This window comes from Phascolarctos cinereus, unplaced genomic scaffold, assembly GCF_003287225.1.
Source record: "Phascolarctos cinereus isolate Bilbo 61053 unplaced genomic scaffold, phaCin_HiC Scaffold_726;HRSCAF=1367, whole genome shotgun sequence".
Classification (NCBI taxonomy): Eukaryota; Metazoa; Chordata; class Mammalia; order Diprotodontia; family Phascolarctidae; genus Phascolarctos; species Phascolarctos cinereus.
Genome location: NW_027556098.1, coordinates 400,457,474 through 400,482,104, shown reverse-complemented (window position 1 = coordinate 400,482,104; position 24,631 = coordinate 400,457,474). Strand labels below are relative to the sequence as shown.

Genomic DNA, 24,631 nt, shown 5'->3' with positions numbered 1-24,631 from the left:
TCAGAAACGTACTGGCTGAGTGGCCCTGAGCAAGCCACTTTAACCTCTGTGTGCCTCAATTTTCTCAGCTGTAAAATGGGCATAAATGAGGATCAGATGAGATAACATTTATAAAATGCTTAGCATGGTGCCTGGCGTGTGTTCCTCAGTCATTTTCAGTCACGTCTGACTCTTCGTGACCCCATTTGGGGTTTTCTTGGAGGAGATTCTGGAGTGGTTTGCCATTTCCTTCTCCAGCTTGTTTTACAGATGAGGAAACAGAGGCAAACCAAGGTTAAGTGACTTGCCTAGGGTCACATTGCTAGTAAGTGGATTTGAACTCAGGTCTCCCTGACTCCAGGCCTGGCGCTCTAACTGCCAGGCCACATGGCTGCCTACTGAGTAGGAAGGTGACATCATCAGACCTTCATTTTAGGAAAAACCACTTGGGTGACTCCGTGGTAGGGAAAACAATTGGTAGACTGTCACAGTGGCCCAGGTGAGAGATCATGAGGGCATCAGTCTAAGCGTGAGACGGAGAGAAATGGCAGATTTCAGGAACTGATCGGACACGTGAGTGAGAGGAAGAAGCTGAGGATGATTCTGAAGGCTAGAACCCAGGCGACTGCAAGGATGGTGGTACCTTTGACAGAAACAGGGACGTAATAAGGCCAAGAAAAACAAGCCCAATCCCTCTTCCGTGACGCTCCTTTAGATATTCGAAAACACCTGATACGTCCTCCTCACATTGTCTCTTCTCCAGGTGAAACACGCCCAGTTCCTTCCACTGATCTTTGCATGACATAATCTCTAGGCCCACCACCATCTTGGATGTTTTCCTTTAGGAGTGTCCTAATGGAATTTAGCACACAATGCCTGGCACATAGTAGGTGCTTAATAAATGTTAACTGATTGATTGGATAATCATTAGTCTACCTTTCTAAAGATGACTGTGCCCATTCAACCAGGTCTTCATTTCCCAGGAGGCTGGTACATAGGACAAAGAGGATATTCTGTCATGAGGAAGAGACAAAATCCTCGTTGAGGGGAAGGAGTCAACTCAGGAGAACCAAGTAAGAAAGCCTAAACTAGGTGACTGGGCAGTCCTGACCTGCCAAGAGTGAACAGGTAACATCCTGGAACATAATCTGGAGCTATGCCCAAAGACAACCAAACTGCGCATTCTCTTGATCCAGCAATACCACTTCTAGGGCTGTATCCCAAAGAAAACATAAAAAAGAGAAAAGGACCCACACGTACAAAAATATTTATAGCACCTCTTTTGTGGCAGCAAAAATTGGAAACTGAGGGAATGCCCATCAATTGGGGAATGGCTGAACAAGCTGTATATGATTGTGATGGAATACTATTGTGCTATAGGAAACGGTGTGCAGGAGGATTTCCAAGAAACCTGGAAAGACTTACATGAACTGATGCAGAGTGAAGTAAGCAGAACCAGGAGAACACTGCACACAGTAACAGGAACATGTTGCAATGATCAACTAGGATTGACTTAGCTCTTCTCAGTAATGCAAGGATCCAAGATGATTGCAAAAGACTCATGATGGAAAATGCTATCCACATTCACACAGAGTTTGAATGCAGGTCAAAACATATTATTTTCATTTTCTTTGTTTTTTTCATGCTTTTTTCCTTTTGTTCTGTTTCTTCTTTCACAACATGACTAATGTGGAAATATGTTTTACATGATTGCACATGTAAAATCTATATCAGATTGCTTGCTGTATTGGGGGAGAGGGAGAAAAATGTAGAACTCAAAATCTTATAAAAATGAATGTTGAAAATTGTCTTTACATGTAATTGGAAAAAATAAAATATTATTTACATTTTTAAAAAAAAGAGTGGAGATAGGTAGCTAGGTGGTGCAACGGATGGAGTACTGGCCCTGAAGTCAGGAGGACCTGAGTTCAAATCTGGCCTCAGACCAAACACTTGACACTTACTAGCTCTGTGACCCTGGGCAAGTCATTTAATTCTAATTGCCTAAAAATTTAAAAAAAAAAAAAGAGTGGAGAGTTAAGTCGGAGAAGAGGCATGGCATGCATTGATTGACTTTGGGCAGCCACCTCTAGGAGGTAAAGCAATATTGCTGTGGACTGCTACAATCTTCTAGTGATACGTAGAGGAACACAACCAGACAGTCAAGCGATGACCGAGAGCCAGAAGGGATGGATGGCTCACAGTGGCCAAGGCGTTGTCTCTTGTTTTCCCAGTCTGTAGGACAAACCTTGGATAGGGGTCAGTTTTCCTCAAGGCTGTGTTATCACAAAAAAGCAACAATACATTGATTCTGGAAATAACTGCTGAGAACTTTTCTGATGTTTTTGTTTGCTTTTCTGTTCTAATTGAATGTGTTTGCTGATGCTACGCTACTACTATTATTTGGGCAAGGTTCTGTGGGCTCTGTAATATCCAAATGTCTAAACCTGAGTTGACTTTAGGGGTCTCTGATTTCACAATGGGGGCGAGGGCTCAAGCCATAACCCAAGGGAGAAAAATCACAGACCAGATTAAGTCAGTGAGGGGTTCTAGTGCCCACAGATGCCGCTAAAATGTTACACGTAGAACTGAATGCTACACTCCAGATGTGGTCCAACCTGGGCAGAGTCGGGCAGCAAACATTTATTAAGTGCATTTTGTCATTCAGTGGTTTTCAGTCACGTCTGACTCTTTGTGACCCCATCAGGGGTTTTCTTGGTAGAGGATCCTGGAGTGGTTGGCCATTTCCTTCTCCAGCTCATTTTACAGATGAGGAAACTGAGGCAAACCAGGTGAAGTGACTTGCCCAGGATCACACAAAGATACTAGAGTGGTTTGCCATTTCCTTCTCCAGCTCATTTTACAGATGAGGAAACTGAGGAAAACCAGGTGAAGTGACTTGCCCAGGGTGACATAGCTAGGAAGTATCTGAGACTAGATTTGAACTCAGGTCTTCCTGATTCCACTGAGTCAGCTAGCTACCTCTACAAAAAATAGTAGACATGCTTCTACGCCCAGAAACAGAGTGCCACAAAAAAACCCCCATGAGGATGAAGAGAAGGCAAAGGTCTCAGACTGTGAGAAAGCTGGCCTTGAAGTCAGAAAGACCTGTTTTCAGACCTTGCCTCTGGTGCTAACCAGCTGTGTGAGAACGATCACGTCAGCCTCTCTGAGGCTCAGATATGAGAAAAGAAGCAAGTCGGACAAGAAAGCCACTGAGGTCTCTCCCAGCCTAAAATCTATGATTCCAAGATACTATGGTAGGATTTAACATTGCTAATCAGTGAGTCAGGCAGCTAGGGGGCGCCATAGTGTATGGAGCACAAGGCCCAGGGTCAGGAAGACTCATCCTCCTGAGTTCCAATCTGGCCTCAGATAACTTACTAGCTGTGTGACCCTGGGCAGGTCACTTCACCCTGCATGCCTCAGTTTCCTCAACTGTAAAATGAGCTAGAGAAGGAAATGCCAAACCACTCTAGTGTCTTTGCCAAGAAAACCCCAGATGGGGTCACGAAGAGTCAGATATGACTGAAATGACTGAACACAAGTCAGTAAGTCAGTAAACATTTATGAAGCTCCTGCTGAGGCCTCGCCATACTAATGCCCAACTTCATTAATGTAAATATACACCCACACACCCACACACACACATACACATACATATTGGTATTCCTAGCACATACCATAATGTATGTAGTACACACAGAAGGTGCTTAATAAATGATTATTTCCTTCTTTTCTTTGTATCCCCAATGCCAAGCATGGTGCTTGGCACAGAGCAGGCACTTCATAAATGTTTGCCGGTTGACTACATTTACTTTGCATATACTTATATATGTAATAGCTAACATTTATTAAGCACTTATTAGCTATTTACAAAATGTCATTTCATTTGATCTTCCCACAATCCTGGAAGGTAGGCACTGTTGTCCCTATTTTACAGCTAAGGAAACTGAGGCAAATAGAGGTTAAGTGACCTGCCCAGGGTCACCCAGCAAATAACTGCCTGAGGCCAGATTTTACCTCATCTTCCTGATTCCAGACCCAGCGCTCTCAGCACTCTGGTGCCACCAAGTGTCTCACTATATGTTGTCTCCCCCAACAGGACGCAAACTTCTCGAGGGCAGGGGCATTCATTTCGCTTTTGTCTTTGAGGCTCCGGGGCCTAGAACACAGTTGGCACTTAATAAATGCTTGTCGGTTAACTGATGAATGACTGAACTAGGAGCAGTGATATATATAAGTTGCAGAGAAACAACTTTGGGCTCGAGGCGACCACACAAAGTCCCTAACTGAGAGACGGGGTCCTTGGGGAGGCAGGCGCCCCCATCTTCTCTGTCCCATCATCCCCTGGAGGTCTTTATGCAGGGTTTGAATGAGCAGTTGTTGAGTATGACATAAAGGAGAAACATCTTCAGGGATCAATTAGATTAGGCACCTCTTACTTTTCTTCAAATTCAGTGAGTCCACAATGATGATGAGACGCACACCAGCTCTCAGCCTACAGGAGCTTTACTGTGTGTACTTTCTCCCCACCAGGGTCTTCCAAGATCTGGGTTCCAAAGTTGTCTTCAGAGACAAATTCCGGGGCAGCCTGAAGTCAGGAGGACCTGAGTTCAAATCCAGCCTTAGACAAAACACTTGACGCTTACTAGCTGTGTGACCCTGGGCAAGTCACTTAACCCCAACTGCCTAAAAAAAAAAAGAGACAAATGCCACTCTTATACACCCCACAGTCAGCTAACAGGACTTATACACACACAACACATATACACCTCAGGAGAACCTTCACTTCTAAGTTATCTCACCCTTCATTTTACAGGTCATACAGGTAATGGGCAGCAGAGTCAGGACATGAACCCAGGTGCTTGGACTACAAATCCAGTGGTCTTTTCACCACACCACGCTGGAGGCTGCCCCCAGAGCCTATGAGCCGGTCGGTTTTGTGAAGTAGGATGCGATAAGAGATAGGACATTACTCTTGGACCCGGCCAAGAAGACTGGGTTCAAATCCAGCCTTAGACACCTCGTACTTATGTGACCTTGAGCCTCATAAACTGAAGGAGCTAGATTTGGTCTCCAAGGTACCGTCCCCTCTAGACCTATGGTCTTATGTTCCATGACCCTACAAGCTCGCCCTCTGGCTGGCCACAAAGACCTCGGGGGCGGTGGGTGGAGCACAAGGCCACCCCCAGGCTCTCTGCAGCACACCCGCAGCAGGTGGCTTTCTGGGGAGATGACAGAGCACCGTTGTCTTCTTTAAAGGAATGGCAGATGTATTTCAGAATACATAAAATAAAAGAATTAAAGTCAAATAAAATAATCATTATCGTAATCAATGTTTATGTAGCAACTTAAGATTTACAAAGGCAGCTAGGTGGTGCAACAGTGGCCGGGACTCAGAAAGACTTGAGTTCAAATGAGACCTCAGACACTTACTAGCTGTGTGACCCTGGGCAAGTCACTTCACCCTGTATGCCTCAATGAGGCAAGAAGGCACAGGAGAAGGAAATGGAGAGCCACTGCAGTATCTCTGCCAAGGAAACCCCAAATGGGGTCACGAAGAGTTAGAAACAGCTGAACAACAGAAGGTTTATAAAGTCCTTAAGAGACACCTAAGTCTCCTAACTCTGTGAAGTATGAAGATATTACTACCCCCATTTTCCAGATGAAGAAACTGAGGGTTGCATAGATGAAGTGATTTTCATACATCTCAAAGGCAGGATTCACACCCAAGTCACCCTGAGTGCCAAACCAGCACTCTGTCTACAGCCTGTCCCATAAATAAAATACCCCACAACCACAAATCCTCCATTCTGCTCCATCTCAGCCCAGTGTTTCCTCTGGCACTCGGGATCCTGTCCCCGCATCTTTTTATGTCTCCTTTTATTTTTAAACACGAAGGTGTTGGCTGATTTAGGGCTCCCTTATTAGAGTCTGGATTTGAAGTCAGCGAGCTGGAGGAGTCCGCCTCCATTGGCATGGCCATCCCAGGCCCTTCCTCGTGGCCCCTGCTCAGAGCTCTGTGCCACATGGCTCTGGGGATAATTGGCAGAGAAAAGGTGAGATCAATATTTAAACAGTAGCTCTTCCATGACACAGCTCCTGTTTCCATCCTTCCCTGCCGCCCAATTTCACTTAGGTTCACAATGTCCTTGTGAGGAGGAGGAGGAGGAGTGGATAGATCTTAAGTACTATTGCCCTCATTTTCCAGATGGGGAAACTGAGGCAAGGAGGAGGGCCATGTGGCGTGGCCTATGGATGCAGAGGGAGCCAGTGGCTTCTGTGAGAATAGAACCCCGGTCTCCTAAATGGTAATGGGTATTCTTCCTTCTTAATTATCAATGTTCTTATTTTCTACATACATACCAAGCTAGCGTTCCCTGGTGGCACCATAGTGGATACAGCACCTAAAATCAGGAAGACTCATCTTCCTGAGTTCAAATCCAGCCTCAGATACTTACTAGCTGGGTGACCCTGGGCAAGTCACTTAACCCTGTTTGCCTCAGTTTCCTCATCTGTAAAATGATCCGGAGAAGGAAATGACACCCCACTCTGGTATCTTTGCTGAGAAACCTCCAAATGGGGCCACGGAGAGTCAGACATGACTGAAAATGATTGAACAACAACAGTGTTCCCAAAGTCATAGAATCTCGGAAGGGTGAAAGGACCTTGGAAGCCAGAGAGTCTAATTAGGCAATTTAATTCAATTCAACAAATGTTTGTTAAGCAGCTAGTACACAAGGCTCTGTACCAGAGCTAAGGACCAGACAGAAGCAACAACAGCTAGGCCCTGCCCTCAGGGTGCTTAGACTCTACAGTAGACTGGGTAGCAAAGCCCTTTTTTCCTCTTGGGCCAAAGAGAACAAATCTAATCTCTCTCTCACACCACGGACCTTAAAATACTAAAAGAAAGCTTCCCTTCCCTCCATCAGATCTTCTTTTATCCGGTTACCGTTTCTAGCACTCATACTGTATGCACTCTCCCATGGGAATGTGGGTCTGGGGGTTCAGTTTTAAAGAGGAGAAAACGGAGGCCCAGCATCCTCCTCCTGCTGAGCAGTCCCCTCATCCCCTAATAAAAGAGGGGGCTCTGGGGGGAGGGAGGAGGGCCATTGGTCTCTGCTCCACCGCCCCCCAACTCTGCTTCTATCTTCTAATCACCTTCTATAAAAATCTGATATATTGGAGTTTACATGACCTTGGCTTCCAGATACAACTCTCTCCCTCCCTCTCCCAGGAAGCCGCTCCTTGTAACAAAGGATAAAAAAGAGAAATACAAAACAATTCAGCAACATTGACCAACATATCAAATCAGGCTGATGTTGTATGCAGGGCTGCACACCCATGGCCCCCCACCTGTCTTCCAATCACAGTTAGCGATCTAAGTAAAGCAGGCAGAAGTTGGAAACAAAGCAAAACAAACGAAAAACCAAGGTCAGGCCTCCCCTGGCTTCCTTCACCTTCCCCAGCCCCGGCTCTGACGTGTCTTCGAGGAGACAGGCTCAGGCACGCTCCCAGACTCTGCAGGGAGCTCTCAGTCGCCCCGACAGACAACTCCCAGCTGTCAGCAGGCACAGACGGAGCTATTACATTCCTTGGTCCAGTTCACTTTCGGAAAGGAAGTCTGGGAGAAATGAGATAATCACCAATTATCTGACAGGAGGGGAGAGGGAAACCAGACGCCCTTGTCCTTGTCAGGTCCCCCCTCCCCATCTCGGGAGTGTTCCACCAGCAGGGTCTGGGGTCCACTCAGGCCCTAGGCCAAGGGAGCAGGTGACAGAATCCCAGAAATGCTGCGGAGGAATGTGTCTGCTGGGCCGGCCCCCCCCTCCTGGCCCACCAGGGACCTTCTCGGGTGTTTGGTGACTGGATCCCACAGTCTGGCTCTTTCTGGGGGCCATTCCCTCATCCTTCACTCCATCCGTTCTCTCCTTTTCAGAAAGTGGCCCTTTCTCATTCCTTGTTCTAGATCTGACTGACGTGTGGTCAGAACGTGAGGAGGGCCCTGAGAAATATGGTCTACCCTGAGCTGGCAAATGCCTGTCTCCTCGGGCCACAAAGGATAGAGCTCATATGTGTGTGCATATACACACACGCACACACATATATACATATGCATACCCCACACACAAACATGCACACACGTCTACATGTAAACATGTAACACACACATGTACTGTTGCATGCACATACCCATGTGTGCAATGTATGCACACACACATAACCTCACATATATATACATTATTCACGTCAGCACACATACAATGCAATGTATGTGTGTATGCATAAATACATACATGTGCACATGGTGCATACATGCACACACCGGGAGCCCATGTGTTACCATGTAAGCACATGCATGCATGCTTACATGCACAGACATATATGCATATGTAGATACATACACACACACGTGCACGTACACTCTGCTCTCTAATGCCGGCAAACACCCCCCCTCACCCTCAGCACACATAGCTACTCTGCCCCTCTCATTTCCCACAGGATCAAAGGTACAGTTTTTGAGCGGGAAGTGACCCTAGGGGGTCCTCTAGTTCAACTGCCTCGGAGTTGGACAACCGAGGCCCAGAGAGTTAAAGGGCTTGCCTGGGGACACTGCAGTAGCAGGTGAAAGGCTCAGAGTGCCACTGAGTCAGAGCCAGAAGGGATTTTACAGGTCATCTAGTCCAAGCAGAAAACGGAGGTGCAGAGACAAGGCATCAGTGCAGGGGTAGAATTGGAACCCAATGCCCCTGCCTGCAGAGCTGTGACTCCTCATACAGGAATGCACTGCTCCCATGCAGTTGACTCCATCCCTTTCTCCCGGAGCTCCCTAACCCAGCCCTCTGTCTCGTATCCCATACTCCTCCTCACCCATCCCTCCCAATGCCCCGTGGCCTCCTCACGGTCCCCTCAGACACACATGCGCGCACATACACAGGGCTCTGCAGCAGCCTTCTCACCCCCTCCTGCATCTCTCCCAACATCCACCCCTCTGCCCTCTCTGCCCAGGCCTCAATATAAGCCATTCTTGCTGGCTCTGCAGGCCCACCCTCTTCTCCTCAGACCCCTCTTTCAAGTTCAAGTTGGCCTAGATGCCTTGGGAGCCTCCTTCCACGTCTGAATTTGTGATCTTACAACTCAGGTCTATCTATGGAAAATGCTTTTGTGCCCTGGACCCCTTGGGCAAGCTGGGGAACCCTATGGTCCCCTTCTCAGGACCATATTTTTAAATACAGAAAATAATATAGAAAATCACAAAGGAAACCATTTGTGTTGGCAGACACTTACCAAATATTTTTTAAACAATCACAGACCTTAGGTTAAGAATTCCAGATAGAATCCCCAATTCAACTCAATTCAATTCATTTCCTACCTACCTTTCTCCCCAGGTGCTGGTGTGCCTGGCACACAGTAGGCACTTAATAAGTGTGCTTGACTGACCGGTGCTTCCTCCCTCTGAAACTACCTTTTATTTTACATACTTTTATTTTATTTTATTTTATTTTACATACATATTTTACATACTGGATTTTGTGTCTATTTACTTATTCGTGTACAAATTTCTAGCCACTACATAAGCTTCTCACAGGCAGAGGATGCTTTGTTTTATACATATCGTCATCAACCCTCACTGCCTGGCATATAGTAGGTACTTAATAAATGCTGATTTGATTAACTGAATTCAATTCAACAAACATTTACAAGAACCTACTATGTATAAGGGGGAGGCAACATATCATAGAGGAAAGACAGCAGCATGGGATAGTGGGTAGAGAGCCGGGAAGATCTGGGTTCAAGTCTTGACTCTCGTACAAGTCACTTCTGCTCTCGATGAGAGTTAGCTCTGTAAGATCCGACTACAGTGGGGGATCCCTCAGGAAATAACCTCCAATTCCTAATGATGAGCAGACAACAGGAGGAGGTGAGGAGTTCATCGCTGAGCAGCTCAGACCTCTGCCCTCCAGGTGCGGACAGGAGCCACCCGAGCTCAGTCCACACCAACCCCTTAGAGAGAGCCCGCCCCCTGCCCCCCACCCCGGTCCTACCTTCACAGGCCTTCCCATCATCCCGTAGCTTCTGGCCGTCTGGGCATTTGCAGTAGAAGCTGCCAATGGTATTACAACACTGAGACTCACAACCCCCCGTTCTGGGTTTCACACTCGTTCACATCTGCAGAAGGCAAGGGAGTCAGCAGTGACTGGGGGCTCCGGACACTGGCCTACCTAGTATGAGCCCAGGTCCCTGGGTCTCCCACAAGAGTCCCCACCCCTCAGCCCACCACAGCTGCAAACCCATTTCTGGCTACCTTCCCCGACCCCTCCCTCCTGGCCTCCTCCAGGACTGCGTGAACATGTCCACGCCTACAGCCAAATCTTGCTTTTGAAAAATCCAGCAGGATTGTAGATTTAGAGGAGGGAGCTAGAAGGGACTTCAGAAGCCATTCAGTCTAACTCCTTCATTTTACAAATGAGGAAACTGAGGCCCAGAAGGTGAAGTGATTCACCCATGGTTACACAGATGATAAGTATGACATGTGGGATTTGAAACCAGACTCCACTATATTCTTTCCAGTGGACCATGCCCTTTCCCAAAAGTCATCTACAGGATCATTTTCTCCTTTCTTCTTAATTCAATTTTATTTTCAGTTCTGAATTCTTTCCCTTTCCCACCCCATTGGAAAAGCAAGAAAAACAAATAGTAGAGCCTGAATTTGAACACAAATCTTCTGACCTCAAACTCATTTAGGTACATGAAAATCTGGATATTTAAAGTCAATAAATGGGACACTAGCAGGAGGGGAGAAGGAGGGAGGAAAGATCATTATTTTTTTTTCCATTAAGTGGAGATCCTTTAACTATCTCTTTAACTAGGAAGGTATTGAAGCATAGAACTTGCCATTAGGAGACTCCGAGTGAAATCTGACCTCAACACTTGTTATCTATGTGCCTGAGGCCAAGTCAGAGGTCTGCTCTGAACCTCAGAATCCTCATTTATAAAATAAGAATAATGATGCTTGTGCCCCTCTGTGCAATATCAGTATTAGGAGGATGCTTTGTAAATATTATCACACTCTTAAAAATCTGAAGAACACAGAAAAGCATGAGAAAATTTACATGAACTGATGCAAAGTAAAGAAAGTAGATTCAGGAAAATAATACCCATAATGACTATAATGGTGTAACACAGAACAAGAAAAGAATGAAAACGAACACTGTGTAATGTACTGACCAAACTCTTCCTTGAAGAAGAGATGAAAAAGAAAACAAAATTGATTTTTTAAAAGATAAAAATGGATTTTGTTTTCCTTGTTTTTCCAATGGGGTGGGAGGAAGGGAAAGAATTCAGAACTAAAAATAATAATTGAAGAAGAAAGGAGAAAATGAGCCTCCTTCCTTTCTTGGCACGGGTGGAGAGCTATGTGTGTGGAATGCTGCATGTGCTGTCAGACTTTGCTGAGCTTTCTTTTTTTCCTTTTCCTTTTTTAATTCTTTTTTTTTTCCTCCAAGGGATGCTTCACTGGGCAGAGAAGAGGGAGGATATATCTGGAGATTGAGGTGTTGAAAAACAAAAGATATCAGCACAAATTAAGCTAGAGGTGATGAAGGTGATGAAAAGAAACCAGTACAAATTAAAAGACCATAGAAAGCACCGTAGAAATGGAAAGCATCCTGGAGCGAACCTATTTCAAGTGTGACTCAATTTACCTAAGGCAAAGACCCCCAAACTTCTCAGGAATGCATCCATTGCATGTGATGAGACAGTTGTAAATATGGTTCTATATCCCTTACAGAAATAATAAGTGTGCACGTGGGTATGTTTGCACACTCACCTTCTACTTCCCCCATTTGCCTCTGTTTTTTCCTCATATCTCTGCAGGAATGTAAGACAGAACCCGACCTATTTCAATACAGAATGGAAAGTCTCCCTCTTGTTTTTGGACCAAGAGAAGTCATGATCACCTCTTGCTCAAAACAGGTTCTAAGCCAGTGGATTTCAGCCTCAGAGCTTCAGGACCAAGTTGCTTTGAACTTGGCCAGGTTTTAACCCCTCAAGTTCAAGGTCAGCCTTGCTTTATGTCTTGTATTCCTTCATTCTGTCCACATTCTTTGAACCCATAATCCTAGACAGAATGATAAAGGGTCCTCAAGATCGTGACATATAGTCTGGAGTCATAGAACTTCCCACTGGAAAGGGACCCCAGTGGCCCTATCTAGTACTAGCATCTCTTGAGCAAGAATCTCCTCTCCAGTGCACCCAGTGAGGGATCATTGCACCTCTGCTTTAATCACTTCACAGAGGGAAAACCCTGCCCCTCCAAAGGTGGCCCTTTGGGACAGCTTGAATTATTAAGAAGTTTGTGCTTAAATCCAGCCTCAATCAGCCTCTGGAACTTTCACCTATTGAAAGGCAAAGAATCAACTGAATCCTATGGACTAGAAGGAACTAGGGGTTTTTTATTGTAGAAAAGAGAAAACCCAGGGAAGGCACGGGCCCTGTCTTCAAGCACTTGAAGGTTGTCACCTGGGGAGAAAGATTAGCCTTGTCCTGCTTGGCCACAGAGGGTCAATACGGAACGATGGGTGGGAGGTGTAGGGAAGCAGACTTCAGCTCCATATGAGGAAGAGCATCCTAACAATGAGTGCCACCCCAAAGTAGAATGGACAGCCTTGAGAACCAACGGGGTCCCCTTCCCTGGAGGTCTTTGAGCTAAAGCCAGATGACTTTATTTTTTTTTTATTTGTATGAGGATGCTGTAGAAGAGAGCCTTGCTCCCTTGGGTTTAGGTCAGACTAGGCATGTCTAGGGTCTCAAGCAGTGCTTGCTTTCTACAGCTTGGGAATGGAGCAAAGACAGCAAACCAATCCCGTCCTCCATAATCCTGTGAGTGAGGCACTGACAGAGTCACATGAGGCACCAAAGGCTGGTGACAAGGTGGCTGTAGTTGTAGTCATGAGGATCTGGGTTCGAATCCTAGATCTTCCACTTTCCATTAGCGTGACCTCATAGTTCCTTCCCTTTGCTGGGACTCGGTTTCTCCATTTGTCAAATGAAAGAGTTGGACTAAATGACCTCTAAGGTCCCTTCTAGTTCCAAATCTCAGATCTTCTGTTGCAAATACAACTCTACCACAAGTCAGTTTGTGCCAGAAACAAGTCCGTAGAAATCCTAAAAATGCCATTTAAAGCAAAACCAGGACAGTGACATATTTTTCCAGAAAGGTGTCTTATTTGAATTTCATTGAAAAGGTGAAGTCTCTTGAGAGGGTCCCAAGAGGGTCTCCTCTCTCCCAAGGCCCTGTGTCCACAGTCCCAAGACAAAGACCATGTTGCTGGACCCAGCCCCTTTTGCATAATCTCTACCAGGGCCCTTGGAATGCAAATCCAAGTCCAGACCTTCTGAGGTTAATGATGGGAATTTTCTGGGAATTCCTAGAGAGTTACATAGGGTGAGAATCTGGCCCGGGGTTTATGAGATGAGGACACAGGGTTTGGCTTCCAAGTCTGGAGCAGAAAGAGTTGCCAGCTCTAGAGAAAAGAGAGGGTAAGAAACCACCTGGGTCTCCCAGTGTCCAAGCTGGCTGAGCCCAGCTGAGTCTGAAATCGGGGTCTGAGTGCTTCCAGCCTCATCTGCTGGGGGGAGGAAGAAAACGGTCCTTTGCTTTCACAGCCCACTCTCTGGCAGAGGACAGGCCTCTGGCTGCCCAGAGTGGGAATACGGGGAGGCCCTCCAACCCCACTGCCAGGGACAGGGTTGCAAGGCCTAGTGAACATGGCCCCGGGGCACACCTATGGTAGCAAAAGTGGCCTCAGGCACTCCAGCCAGTCCAATATCACCACTCTCCAAGGCCTCTCTCCATGCCAGGGCAGTAGCACCCATGGACTTGGCTGAGAAACCAGAGCTGCCCCTCTGCCCTGACTCGTGAATCACCTAATAGATCTACAGAGCCTCGGAGCAGCCGACCAGGCAGCAGGACTGAACGGACACCCTTTTCTACCCACGCTGCCTTTTGTTTGGCTTTCTGAGGACCCTGAGTGCAGAGATTATATCCTGTCCCTGTCTGCAGCACGCTTACCTTCAATTATTCATTCGTTCATGCATTCATTCATTTAACCACAAGTAATGTCCTCCTATATTGCCTCCTTGTGGTATTGATTGTTATGATTACTATGAACGAAAGAAAAAAATCATTTAAGTGTTTACCATGAGCGAGGCACTGTTCTAAGTGCAGGGGATGCAAAAATAAGAAACTGAGACAGACCCTGCCCTCAAGGAGCTTACATTCAAATGGAGAAAGACAACACACAGAAGGGGAGCTAGAATTAGGGGAAAGGGGAGCATGATGGGCCTGGGACAAGGCAGAAGAAAGTGAAAGCTTACCAATCAGAGCCTGGGGAGCCAGGCGCTCCAGCCTAAAGAACACCCCCACCATTAACATTTCTGTAGCACATTATGTTTACAAAGTGCTCCGTCTAGGCCAGGGGTTCCCAAACTTATTTGGCCTACCCTCCCCCTGGAAATCTATTTTCTCTCACTCTTTAACAGTTTTTTTAAAATTCGCATCATTTCAAAAGAATATGAAATTTTTTTTAAATGACGCATCTCAAATTTAAAAATTTCATGTAAATTTGTGGGGTTTTTCCTGCATCGAAATTTTGATGATGCGATATTGCATCATATAACCGCACAGCATCATATTGTAAACGAGTCATGCCATGCACATATTCCTGCCCATGCATGCTGGACTTCCTGACAATGCACAAGCCTGCCAGCCAACACTTGCCTGGTAAGACCTGTCGGCGGACTTGACCACTGATTGGTTATGACTTGCATTTTGTGTGTGTGCTTGGAAAATAAGGTAATCACTATGCCTTTAACTCTGTTACACAACAGACAAAACACGTATGAACGGTTTTTCAAAATTTTCTTCTCTTCTTTCCTTGTGCTTCCAGCACCCCCTTATTTTTATTCAAAGCCCCCTAGTTGCACCTGAGGCTACTACCCTCCACCCTGGATCATTCCAACGTGCCCCAGAGGGTGGCATCACCCACTTTGGGAACCTATGGCCTAGGCTATCTTACTGAAACCCTACAACAACCCGAAGGGGGACACTGAGTGAATAGATCTAGACTTTGAGTCAGAAAGACCCGAGTTCAAATCCAGCCTCAGACACTCCCTAGCTATGTGACTGTGAACAAGTCATGTAACCCCTGAGAGAAGAGACAGTAAGCTTCCTGAGGGCAGGGCCTACTGATTTCTGCCTTTATATACCCAGAGCCTGCAACACAGAAGGACCTTACAAATATTTATTGAACGCTAGTTGAATTTATTAAACAAAGGAATAAACTTGGTGCTGCGGGAACAGAGACAAAAGGTGAAGTAACCCCTGCCCTCGAGGATTATAACAAGGCCACAGGTAAGAGTAGTACAGTGTTTATACATAGCTGTCTGCATGTCCATGAAACTGTTTTTTCTGCCTTTTTCATAGTGCCTGGCACACAGTAGGTGCCTAATATGTGCTTGCTGACTTAATGACTGACTGGCTGGCCCCAGCAGGCTCCGGATAATCATCAAGCATTTCGGTAAGATTCGGATTACAGCTGAAGATGAAACTTGGGTCAAAGTTCAAGCCGACTGTTCCCCTCCCTCCTCGGGTCCCCACCCCCAACTTCAGCTAGAACAGATGGTTGCTCGCCCTTTGACAACCATTTCAACACCCCTTTGTGATATATGTTGGGAGGAATTTAACTGTGCAGCTCTGTGGAGTATAACACCACCCCCAGGGTTTGGATAAACTGCTTCTGGCCAGTGCATGGCCAGGGGGTTCAGGAGAGGGCAAGCTCTGGGGGGAGGGAAGGAGGGACTCGGGATCCCTGGGCCGGGGGGGGGGGTCCAGTCAGGTCCTCTGTCTCCTCTGGGTCTCTGGGGGTCAGAAATGCAGATGTTCACCCTCGACCGGGAAGGGGCGGGCTTCGCTGCACCCCTAGACCCAAGCCATCCCCCAAGCCCGGCATCTTCTCTGGGGCCGACAGAAACCCCATCTGGAAGCCATCAGCCCTCTGCGAGCACTGCTCCTTGAGTAAGTGCCTGAAATGCTTTTGTCAGACAGGCATTCTCTGGCTCCCTGAAATGCATGCCTCTAGCTTAATTAGCCCAGGGGACTTGGCTCCCCACAAGAAAGCTGCTACTCCCTCCTGGCTAGTCTTCTGGATGCCTTGAGAGCCTTGCCAACTGCTCTGGAGGGGACGTGGCCTCTTTTTCCTAGGGGAGCAGCTGTACTGCACCCATTTTTCTGAGGAGAAGGCTGAGGCAGGAGGGCTGTATCACATTCACAGGGCCAACCCAAAGGGGCCCCAGCATAGAATTTACCCAGAGTAGGGTTGAGGTGGGGGAAGGGGAGGTATTGAAAACACTGAATCAGAGACAACCCCCAAAACACACACCCATGCTCCAAGGCCCTTGTTTTCTCCAAACCTACAGGTAATGACAGAAGCCACCCAGAACTAAGGAGCCACATGGGGTGCGGGGGGGAGTGCCCAAGTCACGGGGAAGATTTCTCAGCCATTAACTGTGTTCCCAGCATCTGGCATTAAGGATCCAGTCTTGGGGAAAAAAAAACCGAAAACTCAGACCTAAAGACCCCATGTCTCTTCTTTGGGAAGATTTTCATTCTGTCAACAAAGAAAAATTTCAATTCAGATGACCAGACTCCCACCCTTCCTATGGCTTTTGGTGCAGAAAGAGCTTGGCGATCTGGGCCAGAGCTAGGCAAACTCCATAAGTACACTTTTGCCCTGGACAGATACCTGACGGTGCTCATCTGTCAAGACCCCCTTCTTCTTCCTTCTATCCTTTCCTCTTTTCTCCTTTACTCCAGTCTCTGAAAGTGAGGTCACTCTTCTCCCTCCCAAGTTCAAACTCAAAAATGCACCTACCTCCTTCAGCTGACAGCCTCCTCTATCATTTCCCCCTTTCTAATCTTCTCTCTCTTCTCTCTTCTCTTTTTCTCTTCTCTCTTTCTCTTTTCTCTCTTCTCTTTTTCTCTTCTCTCTTTCTCTTTTCTCTCTTCTCTTTTTCTCTTCTCTTTCTCTCCTCTCTTTCTCTCTTTTCTCTCTCCTCTTTCCCTCTCTTCTTCTCCTTCTCTCTTTCTCTCTCTTCTCTCTCCTTCACTCCTTCCCTCTCTTTTTCTACCCCCACCTCCTCATTTCTCCCCAGCTACCTACAAACACACCTACGTCTTCCCCATTCCTAGAAAAGTTTTTCATCAGATGCTACCATCGCTCTCCTCCCTTTCACAACCAAACTCCTGAAAGACCCTCATTGCCTCTATCTCCTCTCTCTCCTATCTCTTGCAGTCTAATTTCCAGTATTACCACCCAATTGAAACCACCTTCTCTGAAGAAACAAACGATGTTGTTGCGGCCAAATATGATCATCTTTTCTCAGTCTTGGTCTCTAACCTCTCTGTAGCAGACTGCCAGCCCCACTTCTTTCCCCTGTGCTTGCATGGCACTCTTTACATGTGGTTCCCCTCCTACTTGTCTGACCACTCCTCAGTCCACTGTGTTGGTACATCTTCCAAATCAAATCCTCTAATGGGGGTGTAGCCCAAAGCTCTGGCCTAGCTCTCTTCTGTTCTTTCTCTATGCTCTCTCGTTGGTGACTCTGTCAGGGATTTAATTATCATGGCCATGCAGATGACATGTATACATGCGTGTGCATATGTGTGTATAGAAATGATCCCCATACTCAACATGCTGGTGTTCTTTTGGGGAGACAGCATGTATGTATTTAACAAGTATGTGCAGGTTAAGTATAAAATAAAAACCTCTGTTTGCTTCAGTTTCTTCAACTGTAAAATGGGGATAATAATAGCACCTGCATCCTAGGGTTGTTGTGAGGTTTTGTCCCTGGGATATCTAGTTCAAAATAGTCAATAAACAGCTGATAATGTGGGACTGGACCTCAGGAAAGAAACCGGGACTTTGGGGTGTGTCTGTGTATACACAGAATTTGATCTGGGGCCTATGAGGATATGATTGTTGAATCATTGACAAAGTTACCAAATAGAGTAGAGAGAAAGAACAGAAGAGTCCTAGGTCAGACAGGAAGGAAGGAAGGAAGGAAGGAAGGAAGGAAGGAAGGAAGGAAGGAAGGAAGGAAGGAAGGAAGAAAGAAAGAAAAAGAAAGAAAGAAAGAAAGAAAGAAAGAAAGAAAGAAAGAAAGAAAGAAAGAAAGAAAGAAAGAGGAAGGAAAGAAAGACATAAAGCTAGATAGATCTATAGCCTCCTTAGCTACTGCCCTCCCTTCATGCCCTCTACCACCCAGCTACCTTGACCTACTTTCTGTTCCACATACAATACTCCATTTCCCATCTCCACACCTTTGCATTGGCCATCTCCCCTTCCTGGAGCGCCTTCCCCCTTCCCCTATGCTTCAGTGGATCTGTCTCTTCCTTCAAGATGCAGCTTAAGTACCTCATTCTAATAACAATAACAATAATAACAGCTAAGATTTACACCTACTATGTGTCAGGCATATGCTAAGCACTTTACAATTATGATCTCATTTGATCCTCACAACACTTTCTGGGAGGGAGGTGCTATTATTAACCCCCTTTTACAGTTGAGGAAACTGAAGCAAACAGAGGTTAAGTGACTTGTCCAGGGTCACACAACTAATGAGTGAAACTACCTTTTTTTATTGTGTACCCAGCCCATACACGCCTGCTCAATACAACCGTGGGTGTATATGCTGACAGCACAACCAGACCCAGGACTCTCAATCTGTCAGTCAGTCAACAAGCATTATTAAACACTTAGTATGTGCTCGGCACTGAATGAATAGAACCGACAGTCTTTGCCCTTGTTATGCTACCTGGGGAGACATCATGTTTGTATTCAACGAGTATCTGTGGGCTGGGTACAAAATAAAACAAGGTGGTTTCACTCATTTCAGCTGTGCCTGACTCTTTGTGACCCCACTTTGGGTTTTCTTGACAAAGATACTGTAGCAGTTTGCCATTTCCTCCTCCAGCTCATTTTACAGATGAAGAAACTGAGGCAGAGAGGATAAAGTGACTTGCCCAGGGTCACACACCTAGTAAGTGTCTGAGGCTAGGTTTGAACTGAAGAAGAGGAGTCTTCCTGACTCCAGGTCCAGTGCTCTATCTGTGCCCCCTAGCTACCTAATGACCATTTCAGCCAATGGGGGAGGGGGATGCCTTCAAAGGAGTTGGGTAGACTTCCCCGATTACAAAGCAGGATGGCTCCTTTTGGAGCTACCCAAGAGAGGAGTCATTGTTAGGGGCAGAGCTGGTCCTACAGCTTTCCCTTTGCCTCCCAAGCCCACCTATAGACAAGGCAGGAGAGTTCCCCCTCGTGCAGAGGGAAAACCTGAGTGGAGGTGGGCTTTGGCAGCCTCCCTGCCTCCATCTGCCCCAGGCCCCTCTGCAGAAGAACCATAGAATAGGAGCAGTAACCACTGCCCCCATCAGGCCATCACAGAGCTCGCTTGTCCCAGGCAGGGTGGTGTCAATAATAAGTGAGAGGCAGGAGCTGTGATTTTATTGGAGCTCCTAGTAAAGAAATCCCGTCCTTCGATAAAGATCAGCAACTCATATGTGACTTCTTTTCTTTCAGAATATTTTGGCGGCATGGAGAAACAGAGCTAGAATTCCCATTTTTCTTCCTACCTGTCTGACCACTCCTTCTTAGTCCATTTGGTCAGTACATCTTCCAAAGCAAATCCTCTAAATGGGGGGGGCGGTGTACCCCAAGGCTCTGAGCTGGGTTCACTTCTCTTCTTTCTCTACACTCACTCACTTAGTGACTTTGTAGGGATGTGTGAGATAGAACTTAAAGCTCAGCCTGTCGGACTCCAAAGCCAACTTCTTCTAGATGGCAACATGGCACCTTGACATAATAATCATTATTTATTTCTATCTAAGTCCATTGAACATAAAGGTGTAAACACAATGATAAAAAATGCTGCTCTAAAGTTCAGACAGGTAGAAAAAGACAGGTATGAGAATAACCTAGGGAGATAGACCTATGTGATCGCTCCTTCTTGGGCACCGTTGCTGGATCTTCTCGAAGGTCACACTCAGTAATTATGGGTGTTCCCTAGGCTTCTGTCCTGGGCCCTCTTCTCTTCTCCTCTCCCCCTATACTACTTTACTTGGTGATCTCATCCACTCCCTGCATTCCATTATCATCTCCATGCTGATAATTCTCAAATCCACCTACCCAGCCTTAACTTCTCTGTTGACCTCTAGCCTCCAACCTCCAACTGGCCATTGGACACCTCAAATTCAATGTCCTATAGAAATTTTAAACCCACCAGGCCCAAAACTGAATTCATTATCTTTCTCCCCAAACAATTCCCTCTTACTAACTCTCCTGTTAGCGTCAAAGGGTCAAAGGTACAACCCTTCTCCGAGTCACCTTTCCTTGACTTCTTACCCTTATCTCCCACATTCAATCAGGTGCGTAGTCCTGGAGATTTCACCTTCTCAACATCCCTTATATATGGCCCCTTCTCTCCACCCACACAGCCAACACCCTCATCACTTCCGGTCTGGACCATTGCAGGAGCCTTCTGGTTGGGCTGACCTGCCACGCCAGTCCATCTTCCACCCGGCTGATGTTCCCAAGCCTCAGGTCTGGCCACGTCACTGCCCTACTCAGTAAATTCCATTGGCTCCCTATTAGCTTCCAGAATCAAAGATCAAATCTGTTTGGCTTTGCAAGCTCTCCATAACCTTTCTGTCTTTTTACACCTCACTCTCCCCCAAGCACTCTGTGATCCAAAGATATTGGCTTCATTGTTATTCATAGCACATTACCACACGAAACTCCATCTCCTGATGGTGAATCTGGGCATTTGTTGTCATTGAAATTTGTTCCAGGCCCCCTCCTACCCCACCTTTCAAAGAGTCTTCTTTTTGGATTACACCATGGGTGGCCACTGGTCCAAACCCCTCGTTCTACAGAAGAAGAGATGAGCCCAGAGAGGAGAGGTGATGAGGCACACATAGTAGGATTGGGGTCAAATCTGAACCCAGCTCCTCAGATTCCAAATCGGCCCCCAGACCTGCCTAATTCTTGCAACATGAAATTTGACGGAAGGAGGAATTAAGCAAGGGTGGGCGGGAATAACTTTCTAGTCAGCACACCCAGATCCAAGCCCCAGATGGCTACCAGCTTCCTCTCTTCCTCCCTCCCTGCCTCAGGTGCTCCCAGCCAAGGCTCTGGAAGGACCGAATGTGGCTCAGAGATCTAGGTGCTTCTCAAGCTCTCCAAGAATGTTTTTCTTGTCTCCCAACAACAACAAAAACTCCAAAATTATTTTTCTACAGGCCAGAGAGACACAGGGTCATAGCTCTAAACCCTGGGGGCCACCTAGATGAGCACCATCATTTTACAGGAGAGGAAACTGAGGCAAACAAGGTTAAATGACTTGCCCAAGTTCATACAGGTCATAAGTATCAGAGGCAGGAATGGACTTCTGAATCATTGCTGTTTATACAGGTGTAGACTATTTGTAAATCTGGTAGTCATCAATCCAGGTCACCACTAAGGTGGTAGAGTGGAAAGAGGGCTGGGCTTCGAAGCAGTGAGACCCGAGTTCAAATCCTGCCTCAGACCCATACTGGCTGGGTGATCCTGGGTAAGTCATTTGAGTTTTCTAAGGTTCCGTTTCCTCATCTGTGAAGTACCTGCCTCACAGGGTTATTTTGAAGATTAAATGAAAGAGCATATATAAAGCACTTTGCAAACACGAAAGTCCGGTGTAAATGCTAGTTATTGTTTGAGAGCATACAAGAAAAGTCTGGCTGGGAAGACAGTTCTCATTTGGGCTCTTTAGGTACCCTAATCCTCATTATCTTTCTTACCTCAATATCGGGACTGAAACACATATCAGAGGCTAACAATGTCATAAGAAAGGAAGAGACAGGGTGCTACATTTGGAATTAGGAAGACCCAGGTGCAAATCATGCATTTGAGACTTGTTAGCCTCTTAACAATGGGCAAGTTACCTTTATCTCCCCAAGTCTCAACTTCCTCAGCCGTAAAATGGGGAAAAAAAATACCCATGACATTCCAAGGAGATACACACAAAGCATTTTGCGAACCTAAAGGGTTACACTAAAGAAATGCCCATTCCCATCATACTGGGCTTTTATCAGCTGGCCTTCCACTTCTGGGCGTATGGATGACAGGCTGTATCCGAGCCTATACTATAATGAACTGCATTAGAATAGGGCTCCGCTAAGTCCCTTCTCTCTGAGCCCCAGGTACAGACACGTCTGTAAAATTTGGAGGCTAGACTAAATGATTCTGAAGTGCTTTCCAAGCTCTAAACACTGTATATCTCATAGAGCACAGTGGCCGGCATACAGTAGGAGCTTAATAAATGCTTGTTGACTTGACTTGACGATTTCAATTCCGTTTGACAAATACCTCCTGAGTACCTAATGTGTTCAAGGCATTATGGATGCAGAAATTAAGGTCTGATCCCACAGGAGGTAGTTAGGGTCTTTTAACCAAGCCTAAAGAAAAAGCTGTCTTAGGCAAAGACCATTAGAAAAGGCCACAAAGTCTTTCTATTCCAACCCATCATGTTATACAAATGAGGAAAGTGAGGGCCAGAGAAGCTGAATAATTTACCCAAGGTCACATGGCTAGAAAGGCAGGATTTGACCCCAGGTCTTCTGACTCCAAAAATGGTGCTCCAAGTACTATACTGTAGTCCAAAGCACAACTCAAGAGAGGGAAGAAATCACAAATTAGGCTGAGTCAGAAACCAGAGGTTCTTGGAAATGCTCAGGTCCAAAAAGTAGGAAAGAGGTAGGAAATGGGGACGACCTGAGGGTTCCAAGACAAGAACATCTTAATGGAATCAGGAGGTCAAGGGTGTATTCATCTAATAGAACCTGGTTCCTCCATGCAGGGTTCTTTCATGAAGACAGTGGATGATTTCCCAACTCTTCTGTGCTCTGACACGTCCACAGACCCATGGGCACACCATATGCCCCCTTGCTCTTCTGTATCAATAATGATACAGAATTAGACAATGAGTAAAAGACCTAATGCCTGTCCTCATAAGTCTAGTGGGTGATATGAGACATGTCACGTCATTAACTCTTACTCAAAAATCTGGAGTGGCTGCCTATTGTCCCTAAGAGAAAATGTAAAATTCTGAGCTTGGTATTTAAACTTCCTTGGTGCCCCATTCTGGCTAGCACCTACCTTTCCTACATTATTTCTTAATACTCCCCTTCATGCACATTTACTTGCCCAATTCTGATTTTTAAGGAATTATTTTCTTCAGTGAGTATTGGTTCCTTTTTTTCCATTTGGCCAATTCTGCCTTTTAAGGAGCTGTTTTCATCAATGAATTTTTGTGTCTCTTTTTTCCATTTGGCCATTTCCATTTCCATTTTATTTTCTTCAGTATTTTCATGCCTTGATCAAGCTGTTAATTGCCTTTTCATTATTTTCTTCTTTTGCTTTCATTTCTTTACTTAATTTTTCCTTTACCACTTACTCTTAGTTGATTTTGAAAATAATTTTTTAGCTCTTCCAGGAATTCTTGTTGGGCTTGTGTCCAATTCACATTTTTTTCTTTGAGGCTTTGCTTGTAGCTGTTTTGACTTCACTGTCTTCTTCTTCTGAGTCTGTTTTGATCTTTCCTGTCACCACAGTAGGTTACGTTGGGCTCTGTTCCTGGAACGCAGGAGAGAGGCACTTTCCCAAGCTTCAGGCTTTTTTACACTGCTGTTTTGAGAGCTAGTTCTGGGGGTTTGGAAGTTTTCAGTGATTCCAAGGTGGTATAATTTGGGGAGAGGTGTGGTCACTGTTCTCTTGGTCTTCACTCTGCTCCTTACCCAGGAAGGGCCCCTGATCTCTTGGGACTGCAATGGATACTGCTCCTCAGGGCTCCAGAGCAGAAAGGATACTGTTCCTCAGTGTCCCCGATCTCTTGGGGCTGAAAGTGATACCGCCCCTCAGGGCTTCTACTTCCTCCTGACCAAAAGTACTCCTCTCCACCCTTGAACCAAAGGCCATGGAGCTGTCCAACAGCATCTGGTCCTGAGCCTGATGCTAGCACAAGGGTCCCCTAGAATCACTTTCTAACCAGTCACCAGGTCCCTCTACCGTCTCTGGCTTGAGAGCTCCCAAAGCTTTGGCTGGCACCACCGCCTGATCCCACCACTGCTGTTTTGTCCACGTGGCTCCAGGTGAGCCTCCTCCCCACATCACAGATCTCTCTTTCCAACCTCCTATGCTGTCTGGGGCTGGAAAAACGACTCATTCTGACCCTTGTTGGCTCTGTCAGCCTAGACCATTTTAGGCATTATTTTAAAGCTGCCTGGGAGGGAATGTTGGGAGAATTCAGCTGAATGCTTTCTCTATTCCACCATCTTGGCTCCACCCCCAGAAGTCCCATGCATGTTCCATTCCAATCAAATTGGCCTGTTGGCAGTTCCCTGTACATGGTATTCTATCTCCAGCCTCCACACTCATATCTACAATGTTCTCCTCCCCACTTCCATATCACTTATCTTGAACTCTTTCAAAGAACAGCTCAGGTACCCCCCTTCTATATGAGAGGTCTTTCCTGGTCTCTCCATGGTAAGTGGTCT

The 24,631-nt window shown here is 46.2% G+C and overlaps 1 protein-coding gene across 1 annotated transcript in view; it reads right to left on the bottom strand.

Moving 5' to 3' along the window:
• The window catches only part of MEGF6 (multiple EGF like domains 6), a 370,100-nt gene that overhangs the window by 169,762 nt on the left and 175,707 nt on the right, over positions 1-24,631 (bottom strand). Inside the window, 2 exon segments of the mRNA XM_020975509.2 lie at positions 10,029-10,125; positions 10,127-10,152. Of these exon segments, the coding sequence (XP_020831168.1) occupies positions 10,029-10,125; positions 10,127-10,152 (123 nt within the window).